At 34.3% G+C, this 18,594-nt stretch overlaps 2 protein-coding genes across 6 annotated transcripts; both read right to left on the reverse strand.

The window, feature by feature from the left end:
- Positions 1-1,006: 1,006 nt before the first annotated feature.
- LOC142525751 (NAD-dependent malic enzyme 59 kDa isoform, mitochondrial-like) lies at positions 1,007-9,395 on the reverse strand. The gene is given in 21 exon segments (XM_075630039.1): positions 1,007-1,340; positions 1,542-1,656; positions 2,216-2,278; positions 2,499-2,570; positions 2,651-2,705; positions 2,930-2,984; positions 2,986-3,017; positions 3,104-3,176; positions 3,686-3,731; positions 3,733-3,749; positions 3,940-4,053; positions 4,510-4,606; positions 4,805-4,911; positions 5,044-5,127; positions 5,213-5,316; positions 5,917-5,977; positions 6,385-6,513; positions 7,664-7,831; positions 7,917-8,035; positions 8,717-8,813; positions 9,242-9,395. Coding segments are annotated over 21 exon segments (1,821 nt in total). The 5' UTR covers positions 9,383-9,395; the 3' UTR covers positions 1,007-1,268.
- LOC142525752 (uncharacterized) lies at positions 9,261-16,561 on the reverse strand. Of its 5 annotated transcripts, none has more exons than XM_075630042.1 (6): positions 16,259-16,561; positions 15,604-15,763; positions 15,319-15,506; positions 14,729-14,852; positions 13,003-13,133; positions 9,261-9,397 (listed from the first exon to the last, which is right to left on the reverse strand). In XM_075630042.1, the coding sequence occupies exons 1-6, from the start codon at positions 16,490-16,492 to the stop codon at positions 9,389-9,391; spliced, it is 846 nt and encodes a 281-aa protein (XP_075486157.1). In that variant the 5' UTR covers positions 16,493-16,561; the 3' UTR covers positions 9,261-9,388. The 5 variants fall into 5 exon arrangements, 2 of the variants coding, with proteins under 2 accessions (XP_075486157.1, XP_075486156.1); XM_075630041.1 differs by lacking the exon at positions 9,261-9,397 and adding an exon at positions 11,895-12,263; XR_012815193.1 differs by lacking the exon at positions 9,261-9,397 and adding an exon at positions 13,218-13,568 and having other exon boundaries at positions 12,996-13,133.
- Between the last annotated feature and the right edge of the window lie 2,033 nt (positions 16,562-18,594).

An 18,594-nucleotide genomic window follows, 5' to 3' on the forward strand; every position in this document is an offset into this window, starting at 1 on the left:
TTTTAAGAAGAGGGTCAAAAAGTACAGAAATTCATAAAAAGCACCTTTTTAGAAGAGTTTTAAAAATATTATGATATTTGTTATTAAACATGGTATTATCGGAGAAACGTTAATTTAATTAATGAAAGATTATGTGAACGATTAAGTTAGTTCGGGGAAAACTAAAATTTATACGACGTTTAGCGGTAATAAATTATTGACAAATTATAAAATTGATAAATGAAGTATTAAAAATTTAATTTAATATAAATGTATATACTGATCAAAAGTTAAACAAAAAAGTCGATATTATCCATAGGCTTAAATATTTGGCAAAAATTTGTGTGAGACGATATCACGGGTCATATTTTGTGAGACCATATCTCTTATATGTGTCATCCATGATATGCTAAAATTATTATTTTTATTGTGAATATCACTATGATTAACTCGTCTCAAAGATAAAGATTCGTGAAACCATCTCACAAGAGACCTACTCTAAATATTTTAACACCAAAATTGTTATATCTAAATATCAAATCAAATAGGAAGGTTTGTTGCTATAGACGTACTATTTGAAAATGATGCATAATTTTTCTTAAAATTATCCATATGAGAGACCAAATAACAATTATTTCAACATATTTGTTAATTTTGTACATTAAGCATTATTTGATAAAAAAAATGAGATGATAGATGATTCTTGACATACAGATAACATAATATTTATATCTACAATTCTTTTTACAAAGTTTAAGTCAAATATCGAATTAAATAATGATATATAATCAATTAATAACTTATAGTTTATATCAAATAATGACCAACACTTTATATTTGATACGTTAAATAATTCATAATTTTTATTCAATAAGTTTCCACATCAATTCGTATGTCTTAAAATTGCCAGACACGCGAGACTTCTATCAATCCATAGCTAACATTTCGATACGATTCATCAACATGCACAAAACTTGGTCCTAAATTGGTTGGAATCGGCTCACAAATCGCTAAAAAGGGTGTCATAGAAGTGAAATTCTAATTATTGAAGTCCACAGAATTTGTTACATCAAGCACAGTTCGGGGAAAAAAAGCCTAATTATTGAGAACAAACAAAAATATTGGCCCTCCAACTTCTCTATCTATAACACTTGCTCTGGTTTCCATACAAGTTCTTAAATTAGTCCCTTTTTTTTTATTCATTAGGCATAATCAACACACAATGTGCTGCAGAATTTTTAAGCGTTCTGTAGAAAAAAATTGTCTTTAACATAGAGAAAAAAGCTTCTTCATTTCTCATGAACAAGAGGGCTGTAAACAGGAAACCACATGTTGTTTCTCACATATTGAACGGTCTCTTCCTGCATTCGAAGTGATCAATTAATATACTAAAACTTCGACATCTACTTGGTAAGTTAGACATACACTTTGTTTGCGCATAAGATTTATTGTAAACAAACCTTTTATACTAAAGCTAAAATTTTCAGACTAGATCTCTAGGTGGAAAAACATCTTAACAAACGGGAAACTGCATCTTATTTTTGGAAATATATAAACTATACCTTAGACATGTGTGACAGTTCTTTGGGCCCAACATCGCCACGGCCTTCGGCAACTTCTTCAGCAATGGCTTCCCTAAGAACAGCAGCTCCAACCTCTGCTGTTATATCCCGAATACTGATGACGACAAAACACAAAAACTTTAGAAGCTGCCAAATCAAGTTGAGTAGTGATTGTATGATAATACTTAAACAGCAGCTCCAACCTCTGCTGCCAAAGCAACTTCTTCAGCAATGGCTTCCCTAAGAACAGCTCCAACCTCTGCTGTTATATCCCCATGGATCATGAGTAATTTCTCCCAAATAGTTATGATTTGCAACCATAAACGAACTATGTCGTCCCTCCCATAAAAAAATTAAAGAATGTTCTGGTCTATAAGTTTACATCATGGATTAACCTCTCTCAGCATTAGGGGTGAAAAGATCAGAAGACACGTAATTAATCATCTGATATCAATTTTAAGAATGGATGCCCATCTCTCTGCTGTGAAAAGTCATTTAAATTTGGGAGACAAATTTACAAAAAATTCAGGCATAATCTTGTGATTCTTGTCAGCTTTCTTTAAAATATTAATCGAACTTGGGAATCAATGAAAGAAAATTTAAAAAATTCACATAAGATTAGACAAAAAGGGAACAAAATGATGCTACATCACTTGTGAACTTGGAGATGTTACCTGTCAATAGAAGGATACAGGATACCACTTTCAATTTCTTCATCTGTCATATAAGAAGCAAGGCTGAAACAAATAAAAGGAAGAGAACAAGACAAGTTAGGGAAAGATAGCTATTTTATCAACGATGCACTTTTCTGAAAACAAATACAAGAAAACACTGGATTCCCTCCTATATTGGAGCATTCATTAAAACACATTATTCATACGGTTTTCAAATGAAAAAACCTTTATATTTCATGCATATTATTCATTAAGTCATAATGTAAAAGATGATATTCCATACCGCTCGGCAGCAGCTTGCAGCATTTTATCCGTTATGATGCGAGCACCAGAGACAAGACTTCCCAAGCCAATCCTAAATGACCAGAATCATTATTTTTATGTTCAATACTGATAGCACTAAGTTCCAGTTTAGTTATAAAAGTCATTACTAACCCTGGAAACAGGTACATGTTATTTGCTTGATTCACATTACCTGTTTTTCCACTCCCTGCAATAAATTGTACGAAATTGTTATTCAACTTAAAATTTTGGAAGTATGCAACTGCTATATTATCGCCTCCACTTCTTTCTACTTGTTCCCCCAGAGAGAAAGTGCAAGAGAAACTTGAAGGGTAAGATGCTCTTTACTTTCATAAAGAGTATTCAACACAATTACGAAAAGACATAATTATTAGAGTCATCGAAAATGATAGACAAATTTTGAAGGATTACCAAGTTCAACGTTTGCAAAAGGACTTCCACTTGCAAAGACTATATTTTCACCAGCATATTTTGAAAGCATCAGCAGCTGAACATTCAGCTGTTTGACAGGGAGTGAGCACATAAAAGTTAAAATGCCATACAATAAACAAAACATTTGATAGAAAAAGAATGCCCAGAACAAACCATTTGCCATGGGATTTGACATCGCAAAAATAGCGGGTTTAGTGGAGTCTGAGTCTCGCATGGCCTTAAGCACCTGGTCACGTAAGATTTGAAAATTAGTAAGAATTATCATGCGAAGAAATACATTTGATGTGAAGAGGAATAGAGGTCATTGTCTTCTCTTCCCACAAAAATAACCTCAATCCTTGAGTAATAAAATTGCTTATGTTGCATGCAATGTTAGAAAATACAAAGACCACTGAAACGAGAATTCGAAAAGTAAACAGTCTCTTGATCGTAGAATGCTGGAATACAAGATGAAAACTAACAAAGACACGAGAGAGAGAAAGCATGATTTTCTCAATAAAAGTTTGGATAAAAAACTATGTCACTCCAGATAATGGGTGGAAAGAAGTCACAGGGACTTTGAGATTGCGATCAAAAAGGGAAACCAGGAAACATGTAAAATATGGCAGAGATTCTTATCGTGATGCTAAAATAAGTCACAGGGCCTTTGATAAAATATTAAAGTCGAATCACTGAAAAAAAACCAAGGTTCATAACACAGGTACCAGAAGAAAGTTCAACAAAATGGTTGCACACCTGCTCATTAAAGACACCACCAACTCCAGACAAACCAAGAAGCACGTGGCTTAACCTTTTTCACCTGCATCAAAGTTTGTAGTCGAAAATTTAAATTTAAAAACAAATTTTTAATAATTAAAAGAAGGAGAACCTAAGTAATTCCAAAGACCAAACCTTCAGAGTAATGATATCAATCCTAAACATGATTCAACCATTTCCAGGCAAGTTAATCTCATGATAACAATTTAAATGGTTTTAAAGAAAAGACCTACCACTTCAATGAGACTGGATCCTTCACCAAGTCCAAGTCCTTCAATTTCACTATGGGATTTAGCAAATGGAGCAGCTGCGGGATCAATACCTTTTCTTTCTTTTGTTATTAGACCCTGTGGTCATACATATTAAAAATAATCAAAGTAGAGGAACTATATATTAGTATAGATTTCCACTCTGGCAGAGTTCAAAATGGTAATCAGTCCATTTTCTACAGAACCAATCCCATTTATTGGTTTCATATCTCTCTCACACATACAAACAAACACACAAATTTTCTCCTTTTTTTTCATTTTTGGTCTCCTAGCTTTTTGTCGGAAGGGATTATGAACATAACACAAACAAAATTTAAGGTTAAAGAAAAAATTCAAAAAACGCTTGTCTAATTGATAACATATTGATCTTTTTCCCATCCATTACACACACAGCCATTATTTTTCCCAAATATGCAACATAAATACCACTAAAAATTGCAGTAAGATGCTCGAAAAAAAATTTGCAGTAAGAATAGAATAGATTTGGCATTGGCAAACATAAATAAATATTGCTTGAAAGAGGTAAACCAATACATCTTTGTCAAGCAAGAAAAAGTGTGAATATGATGCAGTTGATTCTGTCATTCTGGAAACAGCTTGTGAGGCCATCTTAAGAACACCAAGTCCAGCGCTGCAATCAACAGAATGAAGCGAGAAATAAAAAAAATGTCCCCACGTGGATTTATCATGACACACTTCAATCAAATAAAGATCTGTAAAAACCAATAGTACACAACCTTCGCGAGAAATTAAAAAATATGTCCCCACGTGGATTTATCATGACACACTTCAATCAAATAAAGATCTGTAAAAACCACTAGTACACAACCTTCCAGCTCCAACCACAACTATCTTTTGGTTCGCAAAATCAGTCAAAGGCCGTCCCTGTGCCCTAACTGCAGCAAGGAGCCCAGCCAAAGCAACACCAGCCGTTCCCTGCATAAGAAGAAAATAAGCATAAGAACACTAGTGCATAGATGCATAATACTACTGGCAGAACATCTTACCAAGTTTCACAGTTTTTACTAGTGTTAGAGGGATAGAAGGAAGGGCTTGCCTCCAGTTTACCAGTATGTCATCGTTGAACATGCAAAACCTTTTACGATAACGTTCCAATGTCTCAAAGGCCCACTTCATTTGGAAATCTTCAAACTGGGAACATTGTCTCAACAACCAAACTATCAGCACGGTCTAGAACAATATGTCATCAGCGACATTGTTTTCAATACAAGTATACCTGCACACCAGCCTTAGGCCAACGCGTATGAATTGCTTCAATAAATTCATCAACAATTGCTAAATATTCGTCTCCTTCCAGCCTTGGTTGTCTCAATCCTAAATCTGTAAAACTAAAATCATGTGAAAAACAACACTAACAGGAGTCATCTGTCAGCAAAAAGCTTCAGGGATTTTATTACATCTAACATACAGAAGCCTTGACCAATAATTAAGATTGAGATAATCTTTTAGGCACTGTCGGTACACATGATTAAATGAGGATACATTTATAATACATATTCATCCTTGATTCGGTCAACTGATTATTGATTAATGATTCTATTTTATTTCTTATCCTATAAAATTAAATGATTTTTCATTCAATAAAAAACCACTCATCATCATATCAATCGAAACAAATGGTGTCTAATATACAACAAAATTGGAGCCGAAAATAGCAAATTTATGAGTTTCCAATGTTAGAAATGTAAGCGAGCGTGTAGAGTAATAATCAAAGAGCTTCGCAACTATTTGTTTCTTGAACGGAACATAAAGCTTTTAGTTAAACAGTATCTTAACCCAACTAACATGATATGAATTCAGAGGAGAGAATCATGTCTAAAGTAAGAACAAGAAACAAAAAGACTGATATAAGATCAGAGAAGGGATAAAAGGCATAATCAGCAAACCAAGATATGAATAAGCTTAATCATGTTCACTCACAAAGGGGATCTTCAAGAAGCTTTGGATTGTTTGTGCCGACATCAAGCATAACCGGCAGTACCTGGAAACATGGGAAATTAATTCCGTGCACCAAACAGAAGGAACAAAAAACCAAAAACAAATAAGAAAAATAGTTGCAAGACTGGCATACACTCAATATCATTAAAATTATCTAGCTTTGTTTTCAAAGACCAGATCTGTCTCATTATATCTTGATATGGCCCTAACTATGGTCCACCACAAAAGGTTGGCTAGTTGTGGACCTGCATATATACATTTTGTAGATGCTTGCATATTATATTCATGCTTATGTGTTTTTTTATAGTGTGGTCAAAATATCTACCCAAATAAAATTATAAAAGATCACCCCAAATCCAAAATATTCAGTGAGGGCACAAAAACACGAAGATGTCATTTCACTAGGCTGTCATCTATACAAATTCTTAGAGAGGAACCAGTAGAACATACTCTTTGTGGGTTGATGCCAGCAGCTGCTACATAAATGTCAAGTTTCCCGACTGGGATACCTATTCCCTGAACACCAAGATCACCCAGACCAAGGATACGGCTGCCATCTGTCAGCACGATCATATCAACCTGCAACATGAAATGGTTTCAACATAGACTTGTACCTTCTTTCTCATGATCAATGAATGGAAAAAATCACATGGTTTAATACCAATCAATAAGAAAAGCCATGGTCAGAAGAGAAGGTTTATACAATTATAATTTGTTAAAATATATAGGATGTATTTGTTAATGTGAAATCAGTCACAAGGAACATTTTCCCAAAGGATCCTGGACCTTCACCATGCACTATAATTTTTTCAAATTTGACTTTGCCAGAAAAATTTTCATCGGTTCAATTGTGAGAATATCAATTTTCTTTGTAGGACCTAGCGTTTGCTGCGTCCCCGAAAGCTATAACTGGTGATAATAGTATAACTCAACCCCTTTAAACCACACGGTAGCTCAAGTGTCGTGTTCTGGTTGTTTTACTCAGCGGACGCAACCTAGCTCTGATACCATTGTCTGATCGAGCGCTTTCCGCTATACAAAATTTATATCTTGTAGTAATTGTGCAACTTCAGCATCATGTTTCATTTGTTTTACCCAACAGAGACAATGTTGCATCCCAACAAAAGTGGACAAATGAGCATCAATTTTTTGAAGAGATAAAATTAAAGTTAAGGGGATACTGAAGGAGCTCGTGGAATGTAAGAAATATTATATTAAAACAGTGAATTCATACAGCTGCTCCTATAGAGCCAACAGTAAAAGTGACTCAGACAAACATCACATCACTAATTTCCACAAATTACGCAAAAACTCACAATATCTACAGTCATCTTAAGTGCATAGATGGTCAGCTCAACGTACAATCAACTTCAGGCAACAAATAAAACTTGACCCTGCTCCATAGGAAAATGGTCACCAATGACAAAAGAATAATGGTATCGTTGTGTTGCTCTAAGAAAATTATACAGCACCAAAGGCTATAGCCTATAAGAATTTATTAGAATATCAAAGGCTGATGTCGTGCAGAAGATTCAAATAAAATTATAAATGATGAAAATTAGGATTCCTAATTATCCCCATGTTTTCTAGTTTTTGGTTCTGAAAATTGCTCCTTGCCATTTTCCGGATTGAATTTCAACGACAAAAAGAAATATCAAGTTTGAAGAGAGAAATTATTTAACCACAAAGATAATAACAATGAAGATGGCATCCAAGTTCTGCACAATACCTGACGAGCCGGCCAGTTGTAGATCACGGACATCATTTCCCCCTTATCTTTGGCACTGAAATACATTCCACGTGGACGTCTATATAACCCAGAATAGTTTTGGCATACCAATCCAACTGTTGGAGTATATATTATTGGAGCCAAATTCTTTATGTTATCAATGAGAACCTGAAAGGGAAAGCAAATATCACTTTGACTAATACTGATCTTACAAAGGTTTACCTCCATAGAAGCCATGTATCAAAAAACTTACTCGGTAGTATAATGTCTCGTTCCTGTCATGCAATCTATTCAAAATTCTCCATTTTCCAAGGGATACACTATCACTGGGCTGACCTTGAGTATTTTTTTCCAATGACACATATGAATCCACTGAAACAGAAGAAGGATTAACTTTATAAGCTACAAGCTCTGGCCATTATAAAATAACGTACCAGATAGATGTATAAACTAACTGCTAGATTGATTTCTGAAGTCTTGAAGACATGAATAAATATGTAACTAAAATAACAGAATACTCCTTGGATAATTAACGACAACAAAAGAAATACATAAATTAATCCTTTGCTTGGCAAACATATATCTCTAAGTCCTTCATATGTAAATTAAATTCCATTCATATTTCTTAATCAGAGGATAAAAATTGAAAAACGATCAGTCAAATCATCTTTTCTCTTGAGTACAACACCTATCTCCTTTGCGATAATTTTTCTCCAGTTTGAGAATCATAAAAGAATTTAAGAAAATGACAGCAACAAGCTCTATAAATCTTACAAAAGCAATTTTAATTAAGGACGATTTTGCACTTAAAGAAATGATGGACTCTTTGTTGATAGTACATAGAAGATATCAGGTAAATGTCATCCAGAAGACAGTGACTTTAATAAAACAGAGCAACACAGCATTTGACAACATTCTGATCTTTGCATTTTTCGAGAGAACGAAAACACCAACCAACATGTTGTTACGATAAATAATTTTGAAGAACAATGAGTATCAAAGAGTGATGAACTAAACTGTTTCAAAATCGAGTGTACGGGTTAGCTAACTCACTAAAACGAGCATACTGCTGTTCAAATGATATCACGCGAGGTGGAAGGAGCCCACGTAGCCCCAGACGATCTCTTTCCGTCAAAGGGAAGCCTGTATCCTGCTCTTCGGAATTGAATCAGTCATAAAATTTTCAAAATATATCTTCGGAAATGCTCAGATGACTTCTTACTAAATATACAATCGCTTGATATTATTCTATGCATCAATATACTTTCTTAGCCTAAAAAAATAAATCACGCCAATGCATAACCAATAAGCACACAAAGTTACTTCTGTTTTAGTAAACGTCTACAGCCTCTTTGTTCATTCAACAATAGACAGAAAATTCAAATCACGCAGAGATACATTATGCATCGTGTCTTAGTCGTAGTTCAGACTGACGGAAACCGAAAAGAAACACCAAGGAAGCAACTTGAAGTCATAACAAAACAAATACAGATATTGAAATGCAAAAACGAAGCAACATACAACAATTTAAAGATCGAATCAAGTCAAATCAAGAAAACTAGAGGCTAAAAGACAAACCTTGTTAAACCAGGGGTCGTGGAGAATGTCGGCACCACGCTTGTGCACAATACACGGTCCAGGAATCGCAGCCGACATCCATCGCCGCGATTGGCGGAGACTCGACGTCGCAGATCGCGTAACTTTCCACATCATTTCCATCCTGTGTCAAAAAATCTACAAAAACGAGAAATCAGTCAACCAGCCTTCAAAATACAGTGCTGATATATACAGCTGCTCGACGAACCCGAAAACATATAGATTCGATGAATTGGTAGTCAGATTTTAACTTTTTGTCGACGTTGAAATTGAACTCGAAGCTGCTACGCTGACAGTGACGACGCGAAAACGACTTCAGCTTCCCGTAAAAAAGAAAGGGGGCAGGAAAGAGGCTGGGCCTGGTGGAGGGCGGGGGATTAATGATTAGGATAATATCATAATCCTGACCCGGGCGGGCAGATTTACAGTTTAATACACTAATTTTAATTTTAAGTTGCATTTCATCGATAAAAATATGATCTAATATTAAAAAAAAAAAAACAAAAACAAAAACTTGTGTAAGACGATCTCACGATCGTATTTCGTGAGATGGATCTCTTATTTGAGTCATCCATGAAAAAATATTATTTTTTATACTAAGAGTATTATTTTTTATTGTGAATATCAGCAGTATTGACCCGTCTCACATATAAAGATTGGTAAGACCGTCCCACAAGAGACATACTCAAACTGAAAATATGTTACTTTTTTAAAGTAAAATATGCGACTAAATCTTCTCATTTCCTTGGGTAATTTGTGTTATTTTGCATATCTAATATTAAATTTAATGGTATTTATAATTGTAAATGACTTTGTCTTGTAAATTCAATCTTTCGGTTGCTCCATATTTTTTCATCAATTTTTTATGTTTTTAAAGAGTTGCGTAAGTACTGGATACAATTATTTTTAAAAAAATCATGAAAGTTTTTCATATTTGAATCTAGCCATCGACTACGTTGATGATCTGTTTATTCATGAATACATTATTATAAAAATTTATTATCACATCATATTTTAAAAAAATTCACTTGTTATTCAAATGAAAATTAGATTATTCATTTTTTGAAAGGTGGCTCTCAGACTGAATAGCTGGAAGTGGTTCTAGTATGTTTTTTATTATTATTTCAAATGTATTTAATTTGAATAAGATTATTTATATTTGGAGTAGATCTCTTGTGAGACGATCTCACGAATTTTTATCTGTGAGACATGTCAACCCTACCGATATTCACAATAAAAAATAATACTCTTTGCGTAAAAAAAATAAAATTTTTTCATGGATGATCCAAATAAGATATTCGACCAACGAAATTGATTTGTATAAATAAGATATCCTATATAAGAAACAACTATTTTAGAAAAACAATACATAAAACGAACAACTATATTGTGAGATAGTTTTGTGAATATAATGTGAGATGGGTCGATTTGATCAACATCTGTAGTAAAAAATAATATTTTTTCAAAATTTCAAAATATAAAAACCAACATTTTTACACGATGAGATATTTTTTAACCCTGATCAATCATTTTCATAAAAAATTAATTGACCGAGTTTATTTCACCTATAAAATTTAAGCCAAAAAACAAAAGAAAACATCTATATTCTCAGTTTATATTTGTTATTTGTACATGATAAAACATCTATTTTTATATAATTATGTTATCAGACCGGATTAAATTGGTTCCAAATTATGAGAGAATAGGATACCAGATTGAATTTATTTATGAAATAATATACTTAAAATTAAATAAATTATTAATCCAGATTTAACCCGACCGGATTAAAATTGTCCTTCCCTATTTTAAAACAACTCGATGCAATTTGACATAGATGTTGGATTTGGTCCAATTTGAAACTGGTTTGATTGAACCGATTATATCGGACCGGTTCGGTTGACCCAATCCAACAAATATACCTATTTTGCTCCACTTTTTTTGACAAAATAACACATTTTTCACCTAAATTATTCACTAACATTTAAGAAATATAAATTATAGTAATAATTTTAGTACTTTTTTTCTGTAATCTATACTACTATAATAAACAAGTTATATTTTATTGTTTACTTTATTATTTTAGCATACCGTTGCTTCTTATTAACCATATTATTTATATAAACATTTCCACATATTTATGCCACTATAGTTGAACACCTTAAAATTATTTATTCTGCTCAACCGATAAAATAATTATATAACTTATTTAATAATATCCCTATCGGTCATTTCAATAAATCAAAACTTGCTTTTGAACATACTCTCAAATATGGGATTAAATGAATCGAACCAGTTCGCTAGCTTTTCGAGTCGACTCAAAAAGATAACGAACTCGAAAAATATTCGACTCATAATCGATTTATTAAAATTGACTTGAACTCAAACATGATCGAGCTTTTTTAAGTTAAAACTCGAGAGTTCGCGAGTCGTTCGCGAGCTTGACATTTTATTAATATATGATATAAATTTCAGGCATTTCGTTTATTTATTTTCGAGCAATATTATAAATAATTCGCAAACATGTTCGAATCTTTCTAGCCAAACTTGAACTCGAGCTCCGATTTGAATCGAAACTCAAACAAATAATTTAAATTTTTCGAGCTTCGAATCGAGCTCGAATATATCTATTTAGAACTTAATTCGAACCTTAAATTTTTCATCATATCATGCTTCCTTCAGTTCTTAACACCTTCTCTCAAACAATCATATTTTTCTAATTTGAGTTATGTTTGTTTTCCGAACCTAAACATTTGTTTAAAGAAAAAAATATGAAATGTCTTTATTGTAAACCCAAAAGTGACGAGTGATGGGAAGACACCAAGGTCTCAAGTTTGAAACGAGATCCCGGATTAAAACAAATTTATGGGGATTGTTGCGAACGAGGAATAGCATTTAAGGTCAAGGTGACACCTTCAGTGTATGAAGTTGGAGAGACAGCCAGAGTCTGAATCAGCTTGGTTATATCCATGGAGATATCGGCTGGGGACTTGACACCACGATCAACCTAAAATATATGATTTTGGGAGAATGTGTTTTGACCAATCAAATAGGTTAGTGATTGAGCTATTGATTTCTCAAAATATAGATCTTGAATTTGCGTCAAACTAAATGCCCGAGTGAAAAAAGGTTCAGAGGAAAAATTAGATAACCGCGAATAAAAGATGCGAGACAGAGGCAGAGAACAGACGGAGACTAAGATGCACATCTAACTAATTGGCTCAATCATTTGGTTTCTCAATATCTAAGTTTGTCCATCGGATGAATGTAAAAGTAACAAACACCAACACCTATCTAGATTTTCTTAGAAAACATACTGTTTTAAATACAAATCTTCAGCTCCTCATATATCCACACTTATCACCTTAAGAAGTCGGCTTATATGAATGAAGTCGATGCATGATTGTGACTAAGAAAGAAAGATTTTGTGAATACTAGGTGGTTCTTGATAAAACGATGAATGGTAATATATGTCAGGCCTCATGGTTTTTATTCAATAACATCACTGTTTAGAGTTCTTTAAACAAATGGATCACATGACAGTAAATACCACAAGGTTAAACACATTCTCTGGCTCAGTGCAATAATGAACACGATTTAAGTGATTTGGTATTTTGGTTTAACTAAGACTTCAAGCCGAGCACGTGCATGTAGCTGACTCAGACTAGTTGGGACTAAGGTTTGTATTAAAATGATGCTGAATGTATTTAAGACAAAGCATGGATATCATCTTTTGAGAAACATACCGAGGATGCAGACACTTGATTGATCAGTGAGGTATTATAGCCTCTGACATTTGCAACAGCCTCAGCCATTTGTACCCGTGACACCCTATCTGGACCTCCAACATTTAAAAGCAACTGCATTTGTTTATGCCCTGATAAAGCATAATGAATTAGATTGTGTCGAAACACATTTATTGTATGTAGAGTAAAATTGAAAAAAAGGACCAGCAAACAACTTAGGCACAACAATTTGGAGGATGAAAAGTTGTTGCACAATAGATATCTTGAAAGAGGCAGTGTTCTTTATGTTTACAGAGAATTACTTCATAAGGCTAAAAAGTATTGTCACACTTCTTATGGGTCAAGCTTTTTGGATTAGTGGTTCTCAACATGGTAAGAAATACACGATATCAGAAGTATCAAATACTGGGTGCGTAATCATATTTTTAGTAGAGATAGCAATGGATCAGATTTGGGTAGGATTTCATATCCTCCGTCCCCGTCCCTGTATCTGTCTTCATTGGTATTCAATTTCATCTATATCCTCATACTCGTCCAATGATTGAATCTCCATATCCAACCCAAACCTACAATTGTATTTTCTTAACTTTGAATTATACCACGAATATTCACTGAATTGTTGAAAAAATTAAATATAAAAGTCATCAAATTAAACATTATCAAAAAATAAAAAAGTATTAGCCCTACCAAAATAGCATCAACTTTATACTGATAATTTTATTCATTCCATCAAACTAATATTATTCAACAAAAAAATATCAGAATTAAAATCATAGCCGAGAAATCATATAATATATTTATTAATTTAATCAGGTATGAGTAGCATTCTTTAAGATCCGTCTCAATCTTCATAACCGAAAATCCCAATATCCGATTACTCATTTATTTAATTGGGTAAAAAATCCTCTCCATATTCTCCTCCATTCGAGTCGGGTATCGGATTCTCCGTCGAGTTCAGGGGAAATTATAATCCCTAAATTTTTCAGGCTGATGCCAAGACTTGATTACCATACAAGTGTACTCCTTGATCATTAACTATGGGTCCATGTTTCCGAGTAATAGGCTTCAACGCAAGGAGCAAGTTAAAAACATACAACTATTGTTAGCCATCCTTCTTAACCGGACAGACCTTCACTTTCAACGGATCATGGCAGGGGGCTCCATCTTCGAATCCAGCCAGCTACGTGGCCTATTTACTAGAAAACACAGCTGGAGCTACTCTATCACTAATGCAATGTTTGCCTACTCACAAGATCATATAAAGAAAGGCAATCCACGTGCGATGTGTCCCTAATCCTCATCTTCGAACACAAGTTCTCTCAACATCCCAAAGATGAAGAGAAAGTCCATCCTCAGCAATAAACCCCAATAAGCTTGAACTTTTGAGACAATTGGTTTCTAATACATAAGTTAAAAATTAATTTAAGGACATAAATAAGCTAACATTAGTCAACGATTATATGTAAGCCATTGTTCATCTTTCATTCACCATGTAAGTATGTTTTTTTCTAAGACAAATTCATGTGGGTATGGAATAGAGGAATGGAACCCCAAACATTGATCAATGTTAAACTCAATGGTTCCTCTTGGTAAAACACAAAACCACAAAAAATCTAGAATGTTTTCAGGTGTGGTGTTGCCACGAGAAATGAAAGCACACATGCCACACCAATAAATCTGAATGGTACTGAATGCATATGGATATACGAGCAGAAGAGTCTTCTACCTGAAATCCATCGTTCAATCAATATTCTTGTGACATTAACAAGATCCTTCACATAGACAGGGCAACGAAATTCGTCATGAAAAAAATCCAAAGCCTCTCCCTTTGCAAGGACGCTATCCATCCACTGGACCACAAATATCTTGTTATCAGTTTGATTAAATCACATAGCTAACGTAATTACGTAACAAAATTATCTTCCTCCAGTTTATAGTTTGGGTAAGGAGTCTGGATTCAACCAGGAATATAAGACCAGTTCAGGTCACAGTGAAGTATCAATATCATAGGCAAATGTTTCATATGCTTCAAATATAAAATCATAGTTTGCTCATCGCTCATGATAAAAATCACTAACTGGAATATTAACTGGAAGATCCTTATTTCAATATGAATAATTATGGACTTGGAATTGGAAACACATTCAATCACTAGATACATATTAATTAAATATGTAATGATGTAGAGGTTCAATTAGCTTAATAATTTCAAAACTGAGGAAACCATGTAAATGTGGAAAATCTAGTGTGCTGCATTATATATATATTCATCACTTAAAAGTTAAATCTCAAAGTAACATAAGTATACATATGAACCTGGACAGGAAGTGGTTTTGGAAGTGGTGCAATAGTTTGCTGTCCATATATGATACTGCTTCGCAAAATTGCAAAGTTTGGGTATTTTGCAGATATAAATCGCTCTGCCTCCACCTTGGATTTTCCATAAACATTCACAGGAAATACATCATCCTCTTCCTTGTAGAAGGATTTGGACCCTTCATAAACTGCATTAACGCCGAAACATAATTATTTTTTGCCCATGAATTTGAGTCATTTCACATAATTATTAAAAAAACCCACAAGACCTGTACCAAGACTAACCTTGATCAGTTGACAAATGAATAAGAAGAGTTTTGTTCTCTCTAAAGCTCAATAACCATTTCACAAGTGCGGTAGGCACATTAATGGCCATGGCAGCTTCTGGATCCATCTCACAGGCACGGGGAACGGAAATAGCAGCACAATTAATCACCACATCAGGCTGAAATATATACAAAAAGATTATTCGAAACAAACATTTTCTGAAATGATTGGCCATCAAATTTTTAAGCAATTGGTGTTACTGTCCTTTTCAAAGAATCCACCTTCAGTATTGATCCTAAAGAACTCTAACATATCTGACCAATTTACTTTCCCCTTCCCATACTCAAATCAAAGAAAATTCAATTTCATTCTAATCATATTGGATATAGAAAACATTTTTCCCCGTTGAGGATAATAAGAATCGGAAATGCAGTTCTTCCAAAATAGATTTTATTACCCACAGCCCAGCATATATCAGCTAAATCATAAGCCGTGGGAGAAAATTAAAAAAAGAAAGAAAGCTAAACAACCACAATGCACCAACTTCGAGGAAAAGCATCGATCTTTGGGAACAACTCACCTGCCACAAGTGAAATACATAACCAAACAAATATCAACTAGCATCAAAAACCCAAAACTAGTAAATTGTGGGTCGATTTACTAAATTAAAAACCTGGCCGAATAAGTTAGAGATAGCGTCAAGGCCATCGCCAGTGCGTACATCGACATGGAACGGGAGCACGTGCGGAAGGGCATTGAGCAGCAGTTGAGGAGGCGGCTCAGTGTTGTACGTAAAAGCAAGCGATAATTGAGGATGGGCTTTGTAAGAAACGCCTAGTGATTGCAGAAGGTGCTGGCCTAAGTAGCCCGTGCCTCCAACGATAAGCACCCGCTTCAAGCTCATCATTCACCCCCTCTCTCTCTCTCAAACACACACTGAACTGAAATTACAGGAAGCAGGAACTCGCATTTTTGTTTGGTAAATTGTTGGATTATATAAATATCTACTTATTAATTACGTTAAAGTATATAGGAAATTATGTTCAATTTTCCTGTAGCATACCAAAAAATTATAATATTTTATTATTTAATTAAAATATTTAAATTAAAGATTTTGTTGAAATTGAAGAGGAAGAAAAGAGAGCACATGTATAATTCTGCAAAGGAGAAGATCAACTCAAAGTTGTAACAATGTGCTACTGATTTTAACAGATAACTATCCTATTTATACACAAAATAAAAGTGTTATCTCAAAGTGTATTTTTATAATTTAAAACACAACTTTAAATTTCACCTCAAGCTTGGAATAAGTTCACCATTCCAAGCTTTAACAATTTTCAGTTTTAATGTGTGATGTCTTGATTAACCTCATTACGTATCTTCTCTCAAACTAGATGGCAGTCAATCTCTATATGTTTCGTTCTTTCGTGATATATTGAATTTGCTGTGATGTGTAAAGCTGCAGTATTGTCACAGCACATCATCACTAGAAGTGTTAACTCCAATCCCATATCCTTTAAAATACCGACCAACCAAACTACTTCGCACGTTGTGTTAGTCATCGCTCTATACTCCGCCTCAGCTGAAGACCTTGAGACAGTCGCTCGTTTCTTAGTTTTCCATGAAATCAAGGATCCTCCCAGCTTAATGCAATATCCAGTTATGGATCTTCTAGTCATGGGACAAGTTCCCAATCAGAATCGCAATAGGTTGTCAATGAGAAAGAACACCGTGCCGAGAGTAAGATTCCCTTGTCAGATGCAGATTGTATATATCTCAACACTCTTAATGCTGCCTCCAAATGCGATGTCTTAGGATTGTTGATGAATTGACTTAGTGTTTGTACCGCAAAACAAATATCAAGCCTTGTCACTGTGAGGTATATGAGTCGGCCGACTAATCTCCGATATGCACTAGCATCTTCCAACAGAGGATCGACACCAGTGTCTTGCCCTGCACTATCATCAAAGTCTTTTGATGTAAGCTTACCATTTTGTTCCATATGATTATCACAAACCCTTGCACCAGATAGGTCTGCATTTGATATGAGTTCAAGAACATATTTTCTTTGGTTCAAACACATCCTTTCCTTTGATCCAACAACTTCTATGCCAAGAAAGTATATTAATGTTCCCAAATATTTAACTTTGATAATGCAGGTTTAGGTGCTTCTGGAGTATTCGGATTGATTCCTCATGATTACCCATGATTACTACTATATCATCAATATACACTAGTAATATGGTAACAAAATCTTGCTCTTTCTTAACAAATAGTGAGTGGTCATGTTTTGATTGACAGAAATCGGCTCCTTTCATGATTGATGTGAATTTCATATTCTATTGTTTTGAAGCTTGTTTGAGACCATATAGGGATTTCATCAACTCACACCTTATTACTTTGTATCTCCTTCTTGTTTCAAAGTCCCTCATTAAACTCCCCCTGACTTCGAAAGCCTTTAGGTAAGACCATGTAAATCTATTCATCAAGATCACCATGGAAAAACGCATTTGTGACGTCCATCTGATATAAAAGCCAGGCCAGACATGGCAACAACACTTAGAAGGCATCGAACCATGGCAATCTTAGCCACTGGGGAAAAGGTGTCATGAAAATCCACACCATAAAGTTGAGTGTAACCTTTAGCAACAAGACGTGCTTTGAACCGATCCACACTGCCATCTATGCATGTGAGCTTATTCTTAGCTAGTAACGCAATTAACAGTGCGCGACTCCAGATCCCATAGTTCACAGTACCGATCAGTTGCTCATTTATCAGATTGAGCCCTGATGTGTCGGATCGATTAATATAAAGTGGATCCAGAACATCGACCGCAAGCAGAAGGTCCATCTCAATCGAAGCAGATTTTCAGCAACAACGATTTAAAAGAAGATGCAGATCCTTCAATCAATTATGATCGAGCAACTAGAAATCAAGTCCAAAAAGTTAAGGCTTTGATACCATGTTGAAATTGAAGAAGAAGAAAAGAGAGCACATAATGTAATTCG

This window comes from Primulina tabacum, chromosome 15 (genome assembly GCF_025594145.1).
Source record: "Primulina tabacum isolate GXHZ01 chromosome 15, ASM2559414v2, whole genome shotgun sequence".
NCBI lineage: Eukaryota > Viridiplantae > Streptophyta > Magnoliopsida > Lamiales > Gesneriaceae > Primulina > Primulina tabacum.